This window comes from Anoplolepis gracilipes, chromosome 3 (genome assembly GCF_047496725.1).
Source record: "Anoplolepis gracilipes chromosome 3, ASM4749672v1, whole genome shotgun sequence".
In the NCBI taxonomy this organism is placed as follows: Eukaryota; Metazoa; Arthropoda; class Insecta; order Hymenoptera; family Formicidae; genus Anoplolepis; species Anoplolepis gracilipes.
The window spans coordinates 14,610,611-14,628,558 of NC_132972.1; the positions used below are offsets into that span (position 1 = coordinate 14,610,611).

General features: G+C 27.8%; 4 protein-coding genes across 6 annotated transcripts; 3 read left to right on the forward strand and 1 right to left on the reverse strand.

Annotated features, from left to right (window-relative positions):
- The first annotated feature begins 489 nt into the window (after positions 1-489).
- LOC140663997 (uncharacterized) lies at positions 490-3,171 on the forward strand. The gene is made up of 7 exons (XM_072888638.1): positions 490-696; positions 797-922; positions 1,005-1,102; positions 1,222-1,393; positions 1,496-1,749; positions 1,836-2,370; positions 2,553-3,171. Exons 1-7 carry the CDS (start codon positions 633-635, stop codon positions 2,993-2,995), a joined length of 1,692 nt encoding a protein of 563 aa, XP_072744739.1. The 5' UTR covers positions 490-632; the 3' UTR covers positions 2,996-3,171.
- A 694-nt stretch (positions 3,172-3,865) lies between these two features.
- Positions 3,866-10,768, forward strand: LOC140663789 (double-stranded RNA-specific editase 1). 2 transcript variants are annotated; one of them, XM_072888252.1, is made up of 6 exons: positions 3,866-4,154; positions 5,356-5,402; positions 8,531-9,098; positions 9,637-9,806; positions 9,973-10,510; positions 10,587-10,768. In XM_072888252.1, exons 1-6 carry the CDS (start codon positions 4,115-4,117, stop codon positions 10,709-10,711), a joined length of 1,488 nt encoding a protein of 495 aa, XP_072744353.1. In that variant the 5' UTR covers positions 3,866-4,114; the 3' UTR covers positions 10,712-10,768. The 2 variants fall into 2 exon arrangements, with proteins under 2 accessions (XP_072744353.1, XP_072744354.1); XM_072888253.1 differs by having other exon boundaries at positions 8,633-9,098.
- A 2,044-nt stretch (positions 10,769-12,812) lies between these two features.
- On the forward strand, positions 12,813-14,017 carry LOC140663822 (intraflagellar transport protein 22 homolog). The gene is made up of 4 exons (XM_072888317.1): positions 12,813-13,099; positions 13,235-13,404; positions 13,491-13,690; positions 13,817-14,017. The coding sequence occupies exons 1-4, from the start codon at positions 13,061-13,063 to the stop codon at positions 13,978-13,980; spliced, it is 573 nt and encodes a 190-aa protein (XP_072744418.1). The 5' UTR covers positions 12,813-13,060; the 3' UTR covers positions 13,981-14,017.
- Positions 14,018-14,020: 3 nt separating this feature from the next.
- Ppat-dpck (Bifunctional Phosphopantetheine adenylyltransferase - Dephospho-CoA kinase) lies at positions 14,021-16,972 on the reverse strand. 2 transcript variants are annotated; one of them, XM_072888316.1, is made up of 7 exons: positions 16,383-16,972; positions 16,227-16,315; positions 15,833-16,155; positions 15,349-15,692; positions 14,932-15,186; positions 14,617-14,799; positions 14,021-14,427 (listed from the first exon to the last, which is right to left on the reverse strand). In XM_072888316.1, exons 1-7 carry the CDS (start codon positions 16,422-16,424, stop codon positions 14,221-14,223), a joined length of 1,443 nt encoding a protein of 480 aa, XP_072744417.1. In that variant the 5' UTR covers positions 16,425-16,972; the 3' UTR covers positions 14,021-14,220. The 2 variants fall into 2 exon arrangements, with proteins under 2 accessions (XP_072744417.1, XP_072744416.1); XM_072888315.1 differs by having other exon boundaries at positions 15,833-16,969.
- Positions 16,973-17,948: the final 976 nt, after the last annotated feature.

Below are 17,948 nucleotides of genomic sequence, written 5' to 3' on the forward strand. Positions count from 1 at the left end.
GGATCTAATTGATACAGTTATTGACCAATCAGGACAAAGGAGTACAGATTTTCTAATTGGTCAATTCAATAATAGTCCAGAGTAAGATTTTTATCATTCGGTTTCTGAACGCAGTCACATACATATCAATATTTATTCTATTCATTGCAAAAATAAAATTTTTATAAAGATTGTTATAAGTATCGATAATTGTTACAAGCACTATAAAAAATATAAAAATTAAATATGAATTTATACGATTTTAATAAAGTATATATAGTAATGCATTTCGCAACTATGTAACCTCTCCATAAAGGTGAAATCACATGGTGCGGAATAGAAAATGCGTCATCGAAACAACCAATCAGAGCTTAAGTAGACATTGCGGCAAAGCTCTGATTAGCTGTTTTTATGACGCAGTCTATTCTATACTTCTATTCCGCACCATGTGATTTCAGCCTAAGGTAAAGTAGAGACAGGAAAGAATGAACAGATGAGTTGCTTTTTCTGTCAGTTTTCTGATCAATACACTTTTGAAGTAGTGGATGCTACTCTACTCTTTTTTTCAAGCAGCATAAATAACACTGTTGACATAAAATTGTGCAGAATCTTGTAATCTGTAAAAGTGTGGTATTGCTGAAAATAACGCAAAAATGGGACGCCGTTCAATTAATACCACAAAAAGTGGGAAATACATGAATCCCACTGATCAAGCACGTTAGTATTTAAAAATATAACCAACTATCTCTACTCTTAAAGAGAGCATTTTTAATAGTTAAGAATAAATATTTAATTTTTCTTTTTTTTTTTTTTACAGGAAAAGAAGCGCGTAAGAAAGAATTAAAAAAGAATAAAAAGCAACGACAACTAGTAAGAGCAGCTGTTTTAAAAGGCAAAGATCCAGCGCAGATTATCGAAGAAATGGAGAAGATTGATCAGATGGGTTAGTTAAAAATTATATTTTGTATAGATCATACTTCAATTTTAGAACAGCATTATATACTTTACATATTTATTATTTCTAGAATACAATGTAATGCAACCACCTCCTTTGAATGAAAAAGTATTGAAGGATAAACGAAAGAAACTTAAGGAGACTTTAGACCGTGTCTTAAAAATGTATGTAAGTATGTAAATAGCATGATTGTAAATTTTCTTCATTAGAGTATTGGTAAGCTTATGATAAAAATTGATAACTGATTGTCAATTGCAATATAATTAATCTATCATTTTACTTTTTAGGCAAAAGATGATCAAGAAAAATGGGCAGAATTAAAAGAACAATTGATACAGTATGAACGTAGAAGGATAGATTTAGTTTCTTATTTTGAAGCTGTACGACATGCTCAACAAGTACAAGTCGATGAAATTCCATTACCATCGGCTGCTAATGATATATCCAGGATGTATCCAGGTAGACATTACTCTAAAAATATAGTTATAAAACTAAAATACAAACTACTTTTCTATAATACAATTTTTTAAAATTTAATTTAACTAATACAAATATTTACAGGATCTTTAACATCGCAGATCCCATTACCAGATATGCCACAACCACCTGCGCATATGTATCCACCCCATCCTCATTATATATCGCAACACCATCCTCTAATGAATATCCCAATACCACCAAGCATCTTAAAAAAGACCAGCGCATATGCAACTTCTTCGTCTATGCCTACATTGGCACCTAATAAGGAGCCACCTGGTGTACCACCATTTCCACCTCCCGAACTGTCAAGCGACGATGAAGATACAGTTGAACATGTATTTAAATTGAATATATTAACTTAAATCAATATTAAACTATAAATATAAGATGTAAGCAATGTTAATATTTTTGCAATTGACAGGTTAAAGATACACCAACAAAATCGAGAACGATACGATTTGCTGATGACAAGGAAGACAAACAAGAAGTAGAAAATAAAGAGAAAGATGTAGAAAAAGAGAAAGAAAAAGACAGAGACATAGCGAAAGTCAAGCCGACTACGTTGCAACAGAAAATGTTAGCGATGGCTGGACAAGATATTGATCAGTTTATGCGAGAGATGGAAGTCGTTCATAAAAAGAGAGAAACTGAGCGTGCCCAGGATCTTAATGCACGATTGTCACTGCTGGAAGCAGAAAACGAATCTAATGTTAAATCTAACAATAACAAGTCCAATAAAGGTGATGACGAAGAGTTGGAACCACCCGGAGCATCGGATCATCTCTCCGGCCACGGGCAACACACGTCTCATCCTCATACACAGCATACGCAGCAACATGTGATGCCACCAATGGGCATACCACCTCCACCTTTACTTTACCGGCCACCTCCACCACCATTACATCTTCGAATGCCACCGCCACCACCGCCTCGTATTGGACTCCGATTACCACCTGGTTAAAATTCTTTCCGATATTTTTTACTATATATCTTTGAATTTATATCTAATATAAATTCGATTAAATAAACTTAATGTAAAGCATGATGTGATTTTTGAAATATTTATGTATAGAAGAGATTATATATTAAGATACATATATAGCATAAGAGATATATGATATGAATGATTGTTTTATAGGTCCTCCACCTGGAATGCCGAGAATATTGAGACCCGGACCTCCTAGCATTCCCAGAATGCCACCACCTCAAATGCAGATGTCAAATATGTCAAATATGTCAAATATTACGAATCCCCAGATGCAAACCCAATCTGGAACGACTACACAGCCTAAGACACCCAATGTTCTTTCTGCTGCACCACAATTAATCAACAGAAAAGACAAAGATGGGAAAAGTAGTACCACTATCGAGGCGAAACCACAAATTAGGAATTTGGCTGCTGATGTTACAAGATTTTTACCAACATCTTTACGAGTGAAGAGAGATGATAAAAAGAAATCCAGCAGTATTTCCAGAATTACAGAAAGATTACCAGAAACACAGCCACTTAGAGCGACGCAACCTAAGACAAAAGATGATGCATATATGCAATTTATGCAAGAAATGGAAGGATTACTTTGAAAATTGATGGAAAAACATATATGTTTTATTCAATTGGATCAATTAATATAAACATCTGTATAATGTACAAGCATTATTAAAAATATAACATTTTTGTTATTAATATTATCGTGAATGTTTTTAAGTTTGTAAACAAGTAAGATGTAAAACATTCACGTAGATTGAAAGTTGCGAAGAAATAACATTAAATCAAACTGGAATTATTTTAATAAATAATCATGCTAAATATAACAGTATTTTAATAATTTGTTTAATATTTGAATTTATTTTTTAATTGGTTTTATACTTAATAAAAATGTAAGAATATTTAAGAGTATAATTCTACAAATAAATATATGTTAACAATTTCTACACATAAAGTTTTGTCTTTGTCAATGATTGTCTTAACTTCTTCAATTGATATTGAAGAAAGAGTTTTAAATAGCAATAAGAAAATTATAAGAATGTCCATTTTATACATAAAAGATGAAAAATGAATTGTGAATTATAACAAAAATCTGTATATGTGTAGTAAATTGAAATATATTCAAATAACATATTTTTAATGTTATAGTATATTTTTTAATATTAAATTATATGCATATTTTTACACAAATTATATATATAATGTGAATTATTACATCACTTATTTTCTCATTTATTTTTCTATAACGTTATATAATATTTTAAAATATACTTTAATTTTATAATTTTCATACACTATACAATTTAATTTTAAGAAATAGATGTAACTTACTTGAATTGTTCCTTATAGCCTCGAAAACCTTCCGAAACATATCGTTAAATTTGCCGCGCATCAGAAGTAACATGGCGAACTTGTTACTTCCGATATTCTATGAAGCGACATCATTTCAAGTCGGAGCTCCGAGCGTCACTTCCTTTTTCTTCATGCCAGTAGCAAGTATAGCGGAAACATCGAGCATATCAAATTACCGGAAAGAATATCCTTGTGTAAGACACTGACAAGTTCGATGCATTAAGCTCGACGCATTAATTCCTGTTACATCTTTTTACAACTGAACCTGTTCTCGTGGATTACGTGACTAATTTTACGGTGGTTATTGGATTGGAATTTTAACCGAGGCCGAATCTCGGAGCAGATACAGATACAGCTTCAAGATGTACACGCGAAGTAGACAAAGTCAGGGCTACAGCAATGGTAACACTATATATATATATATATATATATATATATATATATATATATATATAAATATATATATATATATGACGCTATATATAAAAATTTTGACTTGATTTTTATATCGGCTGCATTCCACTAAACGATCACGACACTTACGAGCATTATGTCTGTCTTTGTTTAACTTTCGGCCTAACCAAAAGTTAAAGACATGCTTGTAAGTATCGTGATTGTTTAGTGGAACGCAGCCATCGTATTATATCTTCAATAACGCACCAAATTATAAAGAAAATAATTTCTCGCGCAAAAAAATCAATAATCATGTACACCGGTTAATGAAAAATAACAGTATCGCGTGATTTTCTCTCTCTCTCTTTTTCTCTTTCCCCTTCCCCTCTCTCTCTCTCTCTCTTTCTCTCTTTCTGTTCATCAAGCACGATAATTGATATTATATATGCATGATAATTGATATTATGTATAAATGATATTGCTATTCATGATATTCATGAGTAATAATATACACATGATATTTAAACCTCTCGACATGTGATTAGTGTTTTGGTCTTATTATTTTATTTTACATACATTATATCAATGATATATTAATAAAGAATATCATACACAGATAAGATAGATAAAACAGAATTATACAAAGTATGCAGTAAAGGTATTATGCAAGATGTATTAAAGGTTCCAAAATACATACACACATAGACACACATATATAATATTTAAGATTATTGAATGCAATTAGTTTAACATAAGATAAGAAATTTAAATTTTGGAAATATTCAGTTTTATTTCTAACAATAAGAGTCACACTTATTGAAGCACTAAACTGATAAAAATTCATCAATATTATTAATCATGATCATATCTTTGAATTTAACATTCTGATGATATATATTATGGTGCGGAAATATTGGGAATGGAAGTTTATGTGCCTATGGTAAAGAAATTGAGAAGTTTGAAGATGTAATTGAGATGGAAATATATATAAAATAAAAAATATAAACCAAAAGTTATTCTAAGTCGTAGAGCAAGGATAATGAATAAATAATAAATTATATATATATATTTACTTATTTTTTTTTTTTACAGAGAACTCTAAGTAAATTTCAAGAATAAATTCCTTGCTCATAATTTATATATTATTAAATTAAAGATAATAAAAGTATATTTGTCTAAAGCATTAATAAGTATTAATTTTACATTACAGCACGGAATCCAAACAATACTCAAGGTCAAGGATCCTATACATTGCCTGTAAGTCTTCTCTTTTTATTATCTTTATAATTATTATTGTCTATAATAATATTATATTTTATATCTATAATAATGTCTATTGTTCACACACATTATATTAATGATATATTAGCGTACAATATCATAGATAAGTAAAAATAGACAAAACAGTTATGCAAGGTGCAGTAAAGGTATTATTATGTAAGATGTATTAAAGATATTACTAATTTCAAAATACCCATGCATATATACACATGCACACACACGAACACATATATGCAGTCGGACCTCTTATCCTATGACATTTTCGGTCCGAAATCTTCCCCTTAAACCTCTGATCCTACGACAAAAATTTGAGAGTGGGAGTATAATTCCTCTTTCGCGGTCGTAGCATGAGAGGATTTTTGTCGTAGGATAAGAGGTTTCGTAGCATAAGAGGGTCGTATATAATAGTTAATATTTTTGAATGTTATAATTTTAACTTGAAGATACTTTACATAAAAAACAATCATACATATTGCTTTTAAAGAAAATAAAAATATTATTTTATTAAGATAATTTCTTTAGTTATATATAAATAAGATTATACACACATTTTTTTTAACAATTCTAGAATATATAGAAAAGAGGTTAAGAGCATTATTATATATAATTAATTCTTATATATAGTACATTGTATATGATATGTTTAATTTGCTTCATAAGTTTTGCCCTAATTTTTACTATTTACATAACATGTAATACAATTCTATTTACAATATACTGTTCAATAACAAACATATTTGATATTAATTTACATGTGCACACACATATATATCAATGATATTATAATTTATATTTATTAACAAGAATTATAAAAACTTTTCGTTACTGATTTAACAAATAATTTTGCAGAATCTTATTAAACTCAATTTGTTTGTTTATTTTATTACTAACAATAAGATTATATGTAAATTAACTTAATACTCATGAATTTGTAACAATATGTGTGCATTAAAATGCATGTAATTTGTTAAAGCTACATCTTTCTTACGTAAAGAAAAAAAATGTCATTGAAAAATATATTAAAAAGTAATTACAATAATAATGCTCTCCTTAAAAATGAGATACTGCATACTTAAAGATTAGATAAATATTAAATTTTAAAGAAACTGTGTATTTATTCTCAAAAACATATTAAGATTGATTAAATATAAAAGTTAATTCCATAATTACACTCATAAAAATTAAGAAAAGTAGTTACTCATTAATTATTAAAAATATTTAGTTTATTCATTATGTACGTGTATTAATTAAAAAATTAAAAAATAGATACACATACATACACATACATGCATATACAAGGTGTTTTATTAACTTCACTATACTCTATTTCTTAAGGAACTATTAAAGATAATAATATAAACTTTTTTTTTAATTTTCTCAAATTTAGATTAATAAAATCTTTAAAAATGTAAATTAAACTAATATTTACGTTCAAGGATATAAATAAAAATGTATATTATAACATATCAATAGCAAATATATCAAACAACAGATCAAAGAGCGTTTGGGTAAGTATTATCAAATTGAAAACAATTACAGTTTCGATCCAACATCTGATTAATGTAACTATTAACTTATTTTCAATTTGATAATACTTACTTGCATGTTTTTATATCTGTTTGGCTATTGTTACAATTTATTTTAAAAATGCGTAAGCATTTAATTACTTTCATTAAAATTTTTGTAATTGCTTCCTTTACAATGACTTTAATATTTAATGCACTATATAATAAAGAAGTCTTTATTCGATAAAATTTAAAAAACGTTTATATTAATATCTTTAGTAATTCCATAGAAAATGGTATATTATAATGGAGTTATATATATATATATTTATAGATATAATTTTTACACATGTACTTCTTATTCTTCCATACAAAGAAATAATCCATACAGTCTATAATTTTCTGCATAGATAAAAAATAAACATTAACGAAATTTATCAAATTTGTTAGTTTGAAATTTAAAACATGTTTAAGTAATATTAATTTATCTGTGCCATTCGATATAACTGATATATATTCATTACATATAAAATTATTTTCTTTCTGAACTTTTATTGATTAATATTTTTTATTGATTATTATTCTTAAAATATACATGCTAGAAAGATATAATTTTTAATTGAAACAAAAATTGTCTAGCTATAAATGTATTTATACCAAATTATATATAAAAATTTATATAAATGTAAATTTTAATACTGTCAAGAAATGATGATAAAGTTGAGTTTTTGATGTCATAAATCTTGTATTTAAATTAATGTTACAATATTACAATATATAATATGCATTTTTAAATAATGATTGAATATAAAATATTGATTGTACATGAGACACTAATCGATGCAATAATACTAATTAAGTATGTAATATAGCTTTTATTCATAATCCAAATATGATTCCATTTGTCAGCAAGTTTGTTTCACTTGCACATACTAATTAGTGATCCCTACTTCCCCTTCCCCTGCAACGCAGGTACTAGTAGCTATACAACAATACCGAGGAGGTGCATTCGACCAGGGATAGGTCGTCAGTTACCCACATAGCATATCCTTCCATAGGTCGTTTTCTTGGTAGTTCGTGCTGAACTCGTGTCTGAGCAAATTTTACTGTCGTAGAAATGCTATATCATTATAAATATTTTACTTACTATATCATAACTTTATCTAATCTTCTGAACTTTTTATTTAAACTGAATAAGAAATCAAATTTTATTACTTTAATATTTGCATTAATTTGTAATATAATTTTTTTACATAATAATATTTTAACGATTTTACTGAAAATCTCTTTTCACTTTTTAAATATATTTTAATTGGAACTCACACATCTACAATAGAAAAGCATTATTTGTAATGCTTTTTTCTTATAAAAGAGTATATTATATTAAATACTATTTGTAAATACGTAAATATATTTTCAATTCAACAAAAACTTAGCTGAGTCATGAGTAAAGAAACGTTGGCCACAGTAAAGGTAACATGGTTGGTATGAGCCATGAGGGTAGCGTTTAATTGTTCTAGCATACGATGCTAGACCTTGGTGGGGTAGCACAACCGTAGAGGTTCCTTGTGTAGCGGCGACCCACCCTATGTTTTACAGTATAATACACAAGGAAGTTACCAAGCATCGCAATCTACGTCCAAACAACAAAGCAATTACAAACAAGACAACGTACAAAACTCACAAGGCTTCAAATCGCAGTCGCAGCAGCAGCAGCAGCAACAGCAACAGCAACAACAACAACAGCCAGCGCAAATGCCAGCAGCCGCAGCAGCACGATCTTTATCAACTATGGCACCTACACAACAATTAAAATCGCAAATGCAACAACAAGGGCAGCAGCATCAGCAGCCACCGCCGCAGCAAGCAATGATACAACAAGCTCAACAACATATGCAACAGTTACAACAACAGCAGCAAGCACCAAATCCACCTCCAGTGCAACGATTGAAGCCAATCCTAAAGCAAAGTACAGCAAGTGTGCAGCCAGCTACAAGTGCTGCACAAATTGCGTCTGTAACTTCTCAACCTTGTGTGCCTCCTGTAACACCTACTCCGACTTCCAGCAATAACAATTCTGATGTTAACGATGAAAGTCTAAAAGCAGAAGATGCAGATATTGAAATGCTAGATACTCAACCAAGATGGCGAAGAAAAATACCTGGATGTAAATATTTTCAAATTAGTTATACATTAAATACAAAGATATAACAATTTTGTGTTTATCTATCTCTAGAATTGTAATTTGAATACATTTTAGTATACATTTATAATACAAAATCATAGGTACAATCTTGTTATAATATTTAAATTTTAAATAAATTTTTAATTATCAATTCTTTGGTGATTTTGTAAACAATTATATGAATATAAGATTATTGCTCATATCTTACAAAATCATGTAATGTTAAAAAATTTGGCAAAGCTGAAGAGTATAAATAACTAAAAAAAATAGCATTTTAACAGTACATTTATTGTTTATATATACTATAATATAAAATTAATATAAAATTAATTTTTCTTTTTTTTTTATGATGACATTTCACTGCGCAAATTTGAAGATTCAGGAACGTCGAGTGCTCTGGTACTATACCATTGAGCATTAATTCTCCTGTAATCAATGTGAATTTTACTACTGATACAAATCAAAAATTTTAATATTTCATCTTGTTATATTTACATATCTAATATAATCATTTTTTTAGTTAAGGTAAATAAAAAATTGAAACGTCTTCGTATGAATCAACGTCTAAGGAAAACTTTGCAGCCTAAAAATGCAATCATGGTTTTAAATGAGATGAAAGCTGGAGTTCAATTTACATTCCCTGAAACCCAAGGACCCATGACAAACTCGCTCTATCTCGTTCATGCTGAGGTAATTATGGAACAGTTTTTGCTATGTTATTGTTTTATCATTTTAATTAAAATTCTATTATAATTTTTACAGTGCATACTATTTAATATCTAATATACAGTGTTGATAAAAACTGCTGTAAAAACTCAGCTTTTTCAAATATTTGACTTAATTTGTATTATTCCAGCTCGATGGTAAAACTTATGTTGGGCAAGGATTATCTAAACCACTTGCTCGTCAAAATGCAGCTGAGAATGCTTTAAAAGCTTTATTACTTGAAAAGATGACGGCAGCATCTATGAAAGCACGTATAGATGCTGAATCAGATGGACAAACTAACTTATCTTCGGATGGAATAAAGGAAGAAATTAATGAGGACAGTACTGTTATGGAGCCTACTACTGAAGACGAAATTCCATGGAGTTCACTGGCCAGCTTTGCGCTTTACAAACTTTTCCTTGAATGGCATAATCAGGGAACATCAGTCCCAGTTCCACGACCTGGTTTGCCAGTTGTAAAGGGAGTCAAAAAAGAAAATCCTAATGCACCTAAAGCTCCTGTTCAAAAGGAACTTCCACCCAATCCTGTGAATATACATCCAGTTATGTTATTGAATCAGATGAAGCCTGGACTAACATATGTAGAACTCAATCGTATTGGTAATCCACCAAATACAATGTTTACTCTGGCTGTTGAAATTGATGGAGTTGAATATTCAGGGACAGGTATATATAGGCTTTATGAAACAATTATTGCAAAATGTTTTTTTATTACTATTAAATAGAAATTTTTATTTCACAGCTAAAAACAAAAAAGATGCCAAAAAGGCAGCAGCTAAGGCAGCACTATTGGCATTATACAACTTAATCTATCCTGAAGATGAAGTAAAACAGGAAACTAAACAGGAAAATATGGTAGTTGGTTAAAGTGTATAAAATTTCATTCAATATTCAACTTTTTCAAATAAAATTTTTTTTCATGAAGTATGAAATATAATTTTTATTGATTGGCTAAACATAGATAGTTATATCTATAATGTCTGTAATGCATACTGATGACTGTCTACCTTATTTTTCCACATTAACAGTCTTCGATTTTTGGTATATACTTCTTGCAATTTATCTTTATACTATTATATATATAATTTTTATTTCACATGTCAAAATGTAGATATAGATATTAATTGATATAGACTAAGTCATGCAATTCAAATAATTTAATTATTGCTAATTCTTTTGTGAAGTTCATTTTCAATGATTCTATGATTTTTTATAAGAATAAACTTTAGCTATAAAAAATATATATTAATAAATATGTGATTATTTTATAATTATAATTGTTAAATATTAATATAAATTCAATTCTACAATTAAAAACACATTATTTGCATGACACTTAATACATTAATAAAAAAGATAATGAGAAAATGAATATCATAAAGTTTTTACAAATTTCAAATTAAAATTTACCAGGCTAATAAGAGTCAGATGATGTATGATAGTGTGTCAGTTTCAAAGAAAATTAATTTTTCTGATTGAAACTGAGTTTAGGATAGGATACAAATTTCTTTTGGTACAATATCAAATATTTCAATAATTTATAGTTATAAATAAGTAACCCTCTTTAATATTGGTACAATATCAAATATTTCAATAATTTATAGTTATAAATAAGTAACCCTCTTAATAATCTTTCTAAGAACCTCGAATTGAGATTATTCCAATATTTGGTAGTGTATCAGAAAAATGTGTGCCCTATACACTAATAAGTTTCAATGAAAAATTAATTTTTCTTGAAACTGATACATCACCATTCATATCTGATTTTGATTAGTAAATTTAAATTTTACATTGAAAGACTTCTTAATTGTAAAGGTATTAAATAGTTCAATTATTTTTGTTATCCATTTGAATTGCATAACTTATTTTATATATGGATTATATATATGATATTAAAGACAATGTGATATATCCACATTTTGCGCCTTTATAATTGAGGGTTTTATAGGCGAGTTTGTTTAACTCACTCTTAGAATACTTAATTATATTCTAGTAAAATCTATCTTGTCAACGTATACTCTCAAAATATTATCACGAAATATATATATATATATATATACACACACACACACATATATATATATATACACACATATATATATATATACACTATATATATATATATATATATATATATATACGTATATATATATATATATATACATATATATATATATATATACATATATATATATATATACGTATATATATATATATATATATATATATATATATATATATACACATATATATATATATATATACACTATATATATATATACGTATATATATATATATATACACATATATACATATATATTTCGTGTTATAATGATAACTTGATATTTATTTTTCTTCTTACTTATTATCATAAAAAAAGAGATAATATTGTAATTGTGATATAATCATATACGTATCTCGGAAACCAAATATATTCTTATTTAAAATTTAAAGAATTTCAAGCAATTTACTTTTTACTTCATAATATAGTAAAAAATGTACTTTGCAATATAATAACTATTCACAAAAATTGAGTTGAAATTTTTATTATAATCCATATGTTTATATTACTATATAATAATGACATTGGTCACACAAATACACACATAATGGATTACTGTACTACATAGTACTTAGTATATTGTTAAAAAGACAGTATTGTAATGAATGTAATATTTAATTAATGTATTCAATAAAATTATAAATCTTTACAAAACCTTACAAATGTATAACATTCATTTTAGATGTTTACATATTTTATAATATACTTGCAAACATTTTATTGGAGCTAAGTAAAGTCGATTCGCAAAAATATCACAAAATAAATAAATATAATTTAGGGTCAATAAAAAAGTGTTGTAATTTTATATAATGTATATATTACAAATGCATATTTTGAACTATATTTTATAATAAAATAACAGATTGCTCTTCATTTTAAGTCGTATATTTATTATTTTTTTATTCTTTATGCAAAGATAAAGATTTTCAAGCTATTTAATTAATGAATTTTATAAAAAATCGAAATATAATTCAAAATTTCTATTCAAAGTATATGTATTCAATTATGCGTATTTATGATTACTTATGTATTAGATTATACTGTATCAAGCAATGATCACTATAGTAACAATGGCCAAACAATAATACGTTCTATATTGTTGTATACGTTCAGACGTACAATATAAGTGTTTCTGTGACAGTCATTGTCAAATAATGCATACATTAAAATTAGTCATGATTGGACCAACTAAGGTAAGAAAATTCTTCATTGATTGAATATTTATGGTGAATACTTATTAAAAAAGAATGTGAGATGATTTTTTAAATAAATTATGGTTAATAATTGAAACAATGGTCACAAGCATACATATGTATTTATTTATTTAGAGCGGGAAGACCACGATAGCAAATTTTCTAGCAGATGCTACGGAAATTCCATATGACTATCGTCCAACTCAAGGTGTTCGAATATTAGAATTTGAAATAAACGACATTGAGATAAACGATGAACGCATTTCAAGGGACATTGAGCTATGGGATTGCAGTGGAGATCACAAGTATAGAAAAATGATATGTATTTTTGCGATATTAACCAATTTTAAATGAAAAAAAAAAAACAGGACGTTCTGAATATATTTCATAGATTCAAGAATTGCTGGCTAGCTATACGTAAAGGCGTGCATGGTGTGATACTTGTACATAATGCAAAAATGCAGGATTCTTCGAGACAGCTGAAAGAATTTTATGATTATTTCGTTAGTGGAGCCAAACTGAGGCCAAATAATTGTGTAATATTCTTCTTCGACTCTGATAATGCTACATCAAGTGCATCAAAAATTGTTTGTAAGTAGATTAACAATATAAAGATACTGATAAACATACACATATAATTCTACATCAATTTTTTTCGAATAATTTAAAACAGATTAACTTATGTATTATTAATTTCTAAATTTTATATAATTAAAGCATCTAGCTTCTCTAACGTCTCTCATGTCAAGTGTAATGTGGATAATGGTGGGGATAAATTAAAAGCTGATTTTCGATTATTCCTAAGTACCTTAATGACAAAACAGCAAGAAAACAAAGAAGAGAAAATGATATTAAGTGACAATATATTATTTGCTAAATAATATATATCTTTTATAGCAATTATGTAAATTTGTAAATAATGAAGAACACTCTTTTTTCATATTAATATCTATTTCTGTAATGTTATTTACATTCCCAACAATTTACCTGTCACCAGTATTTTCTTTATATCATATTTTTTAATTATAAATTGTATCACAAAATAATCAAATATTCATCAAATCAAGTATATTATTTACAAATAAAAGTTAAATTTTTCCATGATTATAAGACATGGAAAATTAATTAAGATTTAGTTCTTTGGCTAAAGCTGCTGTTAATTCTCTCCATGCTTTTTCTACTTGTTCTAATGTAATTTCATGAGACCATAAAGTACATATAACAACATTGGCTTCTTTAACTTGTTCTATATTACTCGGTTGTATTTCAATTCGCAACTTTGCTGCTTCCTCAGATAATTGATTTCTTTGCATTATTCGTTTTATAGCCTGTAAATACATTTAAAATATAAGCTGCTAAAAAGATGAATGTTACATAAACAGTTATAAATATTCTATGCAAGCATAATTGAAGAAGCTTAAAAGATGTATATGATAAAACACAAACTAAAACTAGTTATATTTCTATCATTAAATATAAATAAACGAACATAATTTATCTAAAAGACAAAGATCAACCTCATTTTGTGGAATGATGCAAGTCCAGATTTCATGGCATACATTTTGCCATTTAGCTTGAATCAAAACAGCTGCTTCCATCACAATGATATCCTTACCCTTTGAATAAAGAATATCTACTTCTTTTTTAGCTTCTCGCAGAATTAAAGGCCAAATTAATTTATTTAATTTTTCCAATTGCTCCTAAAATATGTATAATTCTCTATTAAATTAAATAATAAGTAATAAGAGATTAAAATATATGAAATGCTAGAAATAACTAATTATATATATATATATATATATATATATATATATATATATATATATATATACCTTATTATTGAACACTATGTCACCAAGTAACTTTCTATTTATAAATCCATCTGAATTGAGAATGGAAGAACCAAAATGTTCAACTATAGCATGAAAACATTCCTTTCCAGGTAAATATAAGTCATGAGCTAGTTTATCACAATTTACAAGACCGGCACCGAGTTTTTCCAACTTTTCAGCAACTGAAGATTTTCCGCTTGCGATACCGCCCGTTAAACCAATAATATATGGTTTTAAAGGCTTATCATTTATCCTCTATAATAATAAAAAAAAATAAAATATTTTTAAATGTATAAATTACTAATTATAATAATTTATATATCCAAATATGCAAACTAAAAAATCTGAGATGCAATTATTATTTAATAATTTATGATTGTATTGCATTGTAAATATTTTATACATTTTTAAACTTACAGGAGCTTGAAGTCTTGTACCAAGTAATTGTATCCTATGATTACTAGAACTAATCTTTGCTTCTTCAATTTCATTATGACATTCGTTTGCTGCTAATTCTACCACATAAATGTCCAATTTGCTTAAATTTTTTTGTAAACGTAATTCATTAATTTTATCACCCCCACGTTTTGTTTCCTCACTCACAACTATCATCTCAAATGTTGGATCTTCTTTAGTAGGTCCATATAAATCATTGATAGGAATAACATCATATGTTATTGATGGATCTATATCTTCTAAAAATTCTTTAACTCCATTTATTCTTTGTGTACATGGTTGTATAAGCTCCCACAGTAATTTACCTAAAAATATTTATTATTTATTTTTAATTGTACTGAATTATATCACATTGTAATCTTTTTTATTTATAAGTTATTCAAATTCAAAGATATTATGAAAGATTAAAAAGTACAAGAATTAGATATATAAAAAAAGTTATTACCAGAAAGCATGTTAACATCTGTTACACCAACAGTAAGCTTTCCTGTACAACGTAAAACAGCTTCACTTAGTAAGATCTTGTGACCATTGTGTAATCGATCAAATGTACCACCCAATACTACATTTTTGTAAGTTGTTACATTCTGTTCAGTATGATCTACATCTTTAGGATCATTTTGTTCCTGATCATAGTTACAAGTAACAAAGCTATAATCCATCGATGTATTAGCTAAACAATCTTGTATAAATGTATCTGCCTCTTTCTTGCTGCACGTTTGATCAAAGATCACTATCTCCACTGGATTTTTAGTGTTTATGATGGATCTACCAGGATGTTTCATATTGGTGAGTAAAACACGAATATCAAGTCGAGAGGCAATTGTGGAAGTATTTACATATATGTCTGCAATATTCTTAGAATACTGAGGGCCTCTCTGTCGTGATGTTGTGACATTATAGTTTCCTGATGCAAAAATATTCTTCTCTGGAAGATATTGTATGTACAATGTTTTCAAAACATGTTTTTTAATCACAGGCAGTAACCTCCTTACTTTTGCAGGATTTGTTAAAACTAATAAACCAGTGTTTGCCATTTCCAGGACAGGTACATTAAAGTTACTTCAACTTCCAGAATGAGCCTCACTGATATTTTGATTTACAAATTTCATTAGACTTTGAACCTAATGACCAGGAAATTGTGCAACTAATTAGTTGCATAAACTAGTTCATTTTTCAAACTTCTTGATTTTATGGGGAGAATTCATTTTATATATTATTATTGTCATACACTGTAGCAATTATGTAAAACAAATTACAAATAGATTTTTCACATAAAAAACACTATTCATTAGATTAATAAACCACTTAAGGTTAGGAATCAACATTAAGTTTTATCGTTTTGAACAAGTTTGTTATCGCGTTTTTCGTTCCATTGGCAGAAGAGAAGTCGAGAATTAAATAAAAAATTGTTCAATCAGTAAATTTTAGAAAAAATATCTCTGTGTACAATGAATTATAAACAGATGCATTCATCTCTTTTATACATAAAATGCAACGTCATCAACTACATTACTACATACAACAATTACATCTAAATGGTCAGAGAAAAGCCAACTAGATCCGTTTTAAAGCAGGCAAAACTACATAGTCAGATCCATTTATGGTGCCAACCGGTAAAACAACTGGTTGGTTTATGTCCGTGCTAAATCCATATATATAATTGCAGAGAGGAGCCTGAGAGGCGCCATGAAGCCGTTTTTGAGGGAACCCATTTTCACCGCGGTACAGTGGCGCTAACTGGATCGATTTTAGAGCCGGTGGAACTACGTAGCTGGATCGACTTTCCAGCGGTTCGCGTCCGTGCTAGATCCACAAATTATGGTTCGTGTCCGTGCTAGATCCATAATTGTGGATCTCAAAAGTATGAAACATATACATTCATTAATATTTTGTTACATATTATTAATTGCAACTGCGCGTGATCTTTTTTCACTTTAACATATATTATGAATAACAATAAATTTGTTTTAATGTGTTATGTATATTCTTACGTTGAGTTGTTGAAGTTGGACCGAAACATTCAAATAAATGCGTTCTTTTATTTAAAAAAATTTGAATTATTTGCGTTCTTTACACTCTGTTCTCCTATTGTCTTTCCTTTCTCCATGACAGAATCGTATAGCAATATTAGAACAGAAAGAAACCTGAGGCTATAATTATACGGGCAACTTATTCTTAACATCGATAAGATATTATTAAAGATTGTTAATTTTAGGTAAATTTCATGACTATCGAGTAGTAGGAGACATAAGATTTTTAAAAAGAGCAAATAACAAACGTTGTCTTTGTTTGGACTCTCATCAGTGTCAAAAACCTTAAATCGAATGAATAATCCATTTATACATTTTTATAAAAGTAGATATTAGATACTTAGCGTCATAATAGTTTTATGAAAAGAAGTGACCGAAAAAAAATTATGAATGTAATGATGTAATAACGTTTTTAAACAGTCAGTACCATGAATGATACTTAAGCTCAATTAACATAAAGAAAAAGATATATCCTAAAAAAAAAAAGAATAAGTCAGAGAAAGGGAAAACCGAATTTATCACAGACAG

Bases quoted from the DNA above. Each gene is read 5' to 3' on its own strand.
- LOC140663822 (XM_072888317.1), top strand. From the start codon at position 13,061: ATGCATACATTAAAATTAGTCATGATTGGACCAACTAAG. The intron at 13,405-13,490 runs GTATAGAAAAAT...TATATTTCATAG, and splicing joins GATTGCAGTGGAGATCACAA to ATTCAAGAATTGCTGGCTAG. The intron at 13,691-13,816 runs GTAAGTAGATTA...ATATAATTAAAG, and splicing joins AAGTGCATCAAAAATTGTTT to CATCTAGCTTCTCTAACGTC.
- Ppat-dpck (XM_072888315.1), bottom strand. From the start codon at position 16,424: ATGGCAAACACTGGTTTATTAGTTTTAACAAATCCTGCAAAAGTAAGG. The intron at 15,187-15,348 runs GTAAGTTTAAAA...TTATTATTATAG, and splicing joins GTACAAGACTTCAAGCTCCT to AGGATAAATGATAAGCCTTT. The intron at 14,428-14,616 runs GTTGATCTTTGT...ATGTATTTACAG, and splicing joins GCATCATTCCACAAAATGAG to GCTATAAAACGAATAATGCA.
- LOC140663997 (XM_072888638.1), top strand. From the start codon at position 633: ATGGGACGCCGTTCAATTAATACCACAAAAAGTGGGAAATACATGAAT. The intron at 697-796 runs GTTAGTATTTAA...TTTTTTTTACAG, and splicing joins GAATCCCACTGATCAAGCAC to GAAAAGAAGCGCGTAAGAAA. The intron at 923-1,004 runs GTTAGTTAAAAA...TATTATTTCTAG, and splicing joins GGAGAAGATTGATCAGATGG to AATACAATGTAATGCAACCA.
- LOC140663789 (XM_072888252.1), top strand. From the start codon at position 4,115: ATGTACACGCGAAGTAGACAAAGTCAGGGCTACAGCAATG. The intron at 4,155-5,355 runs GTAACACTATAT...TTTACATTACAG, and splicing joins AAGTCAGGGCTACAGCAATG to CACGGAATCCAAACAATACT. The intron at 9,099-9,636 runs GTAAATATTTTC...TCATTTTTTTAG, and splicing joins GCGAAGAAAAATACCTGGAT to TTAAGGTAAATAAAAAATTG.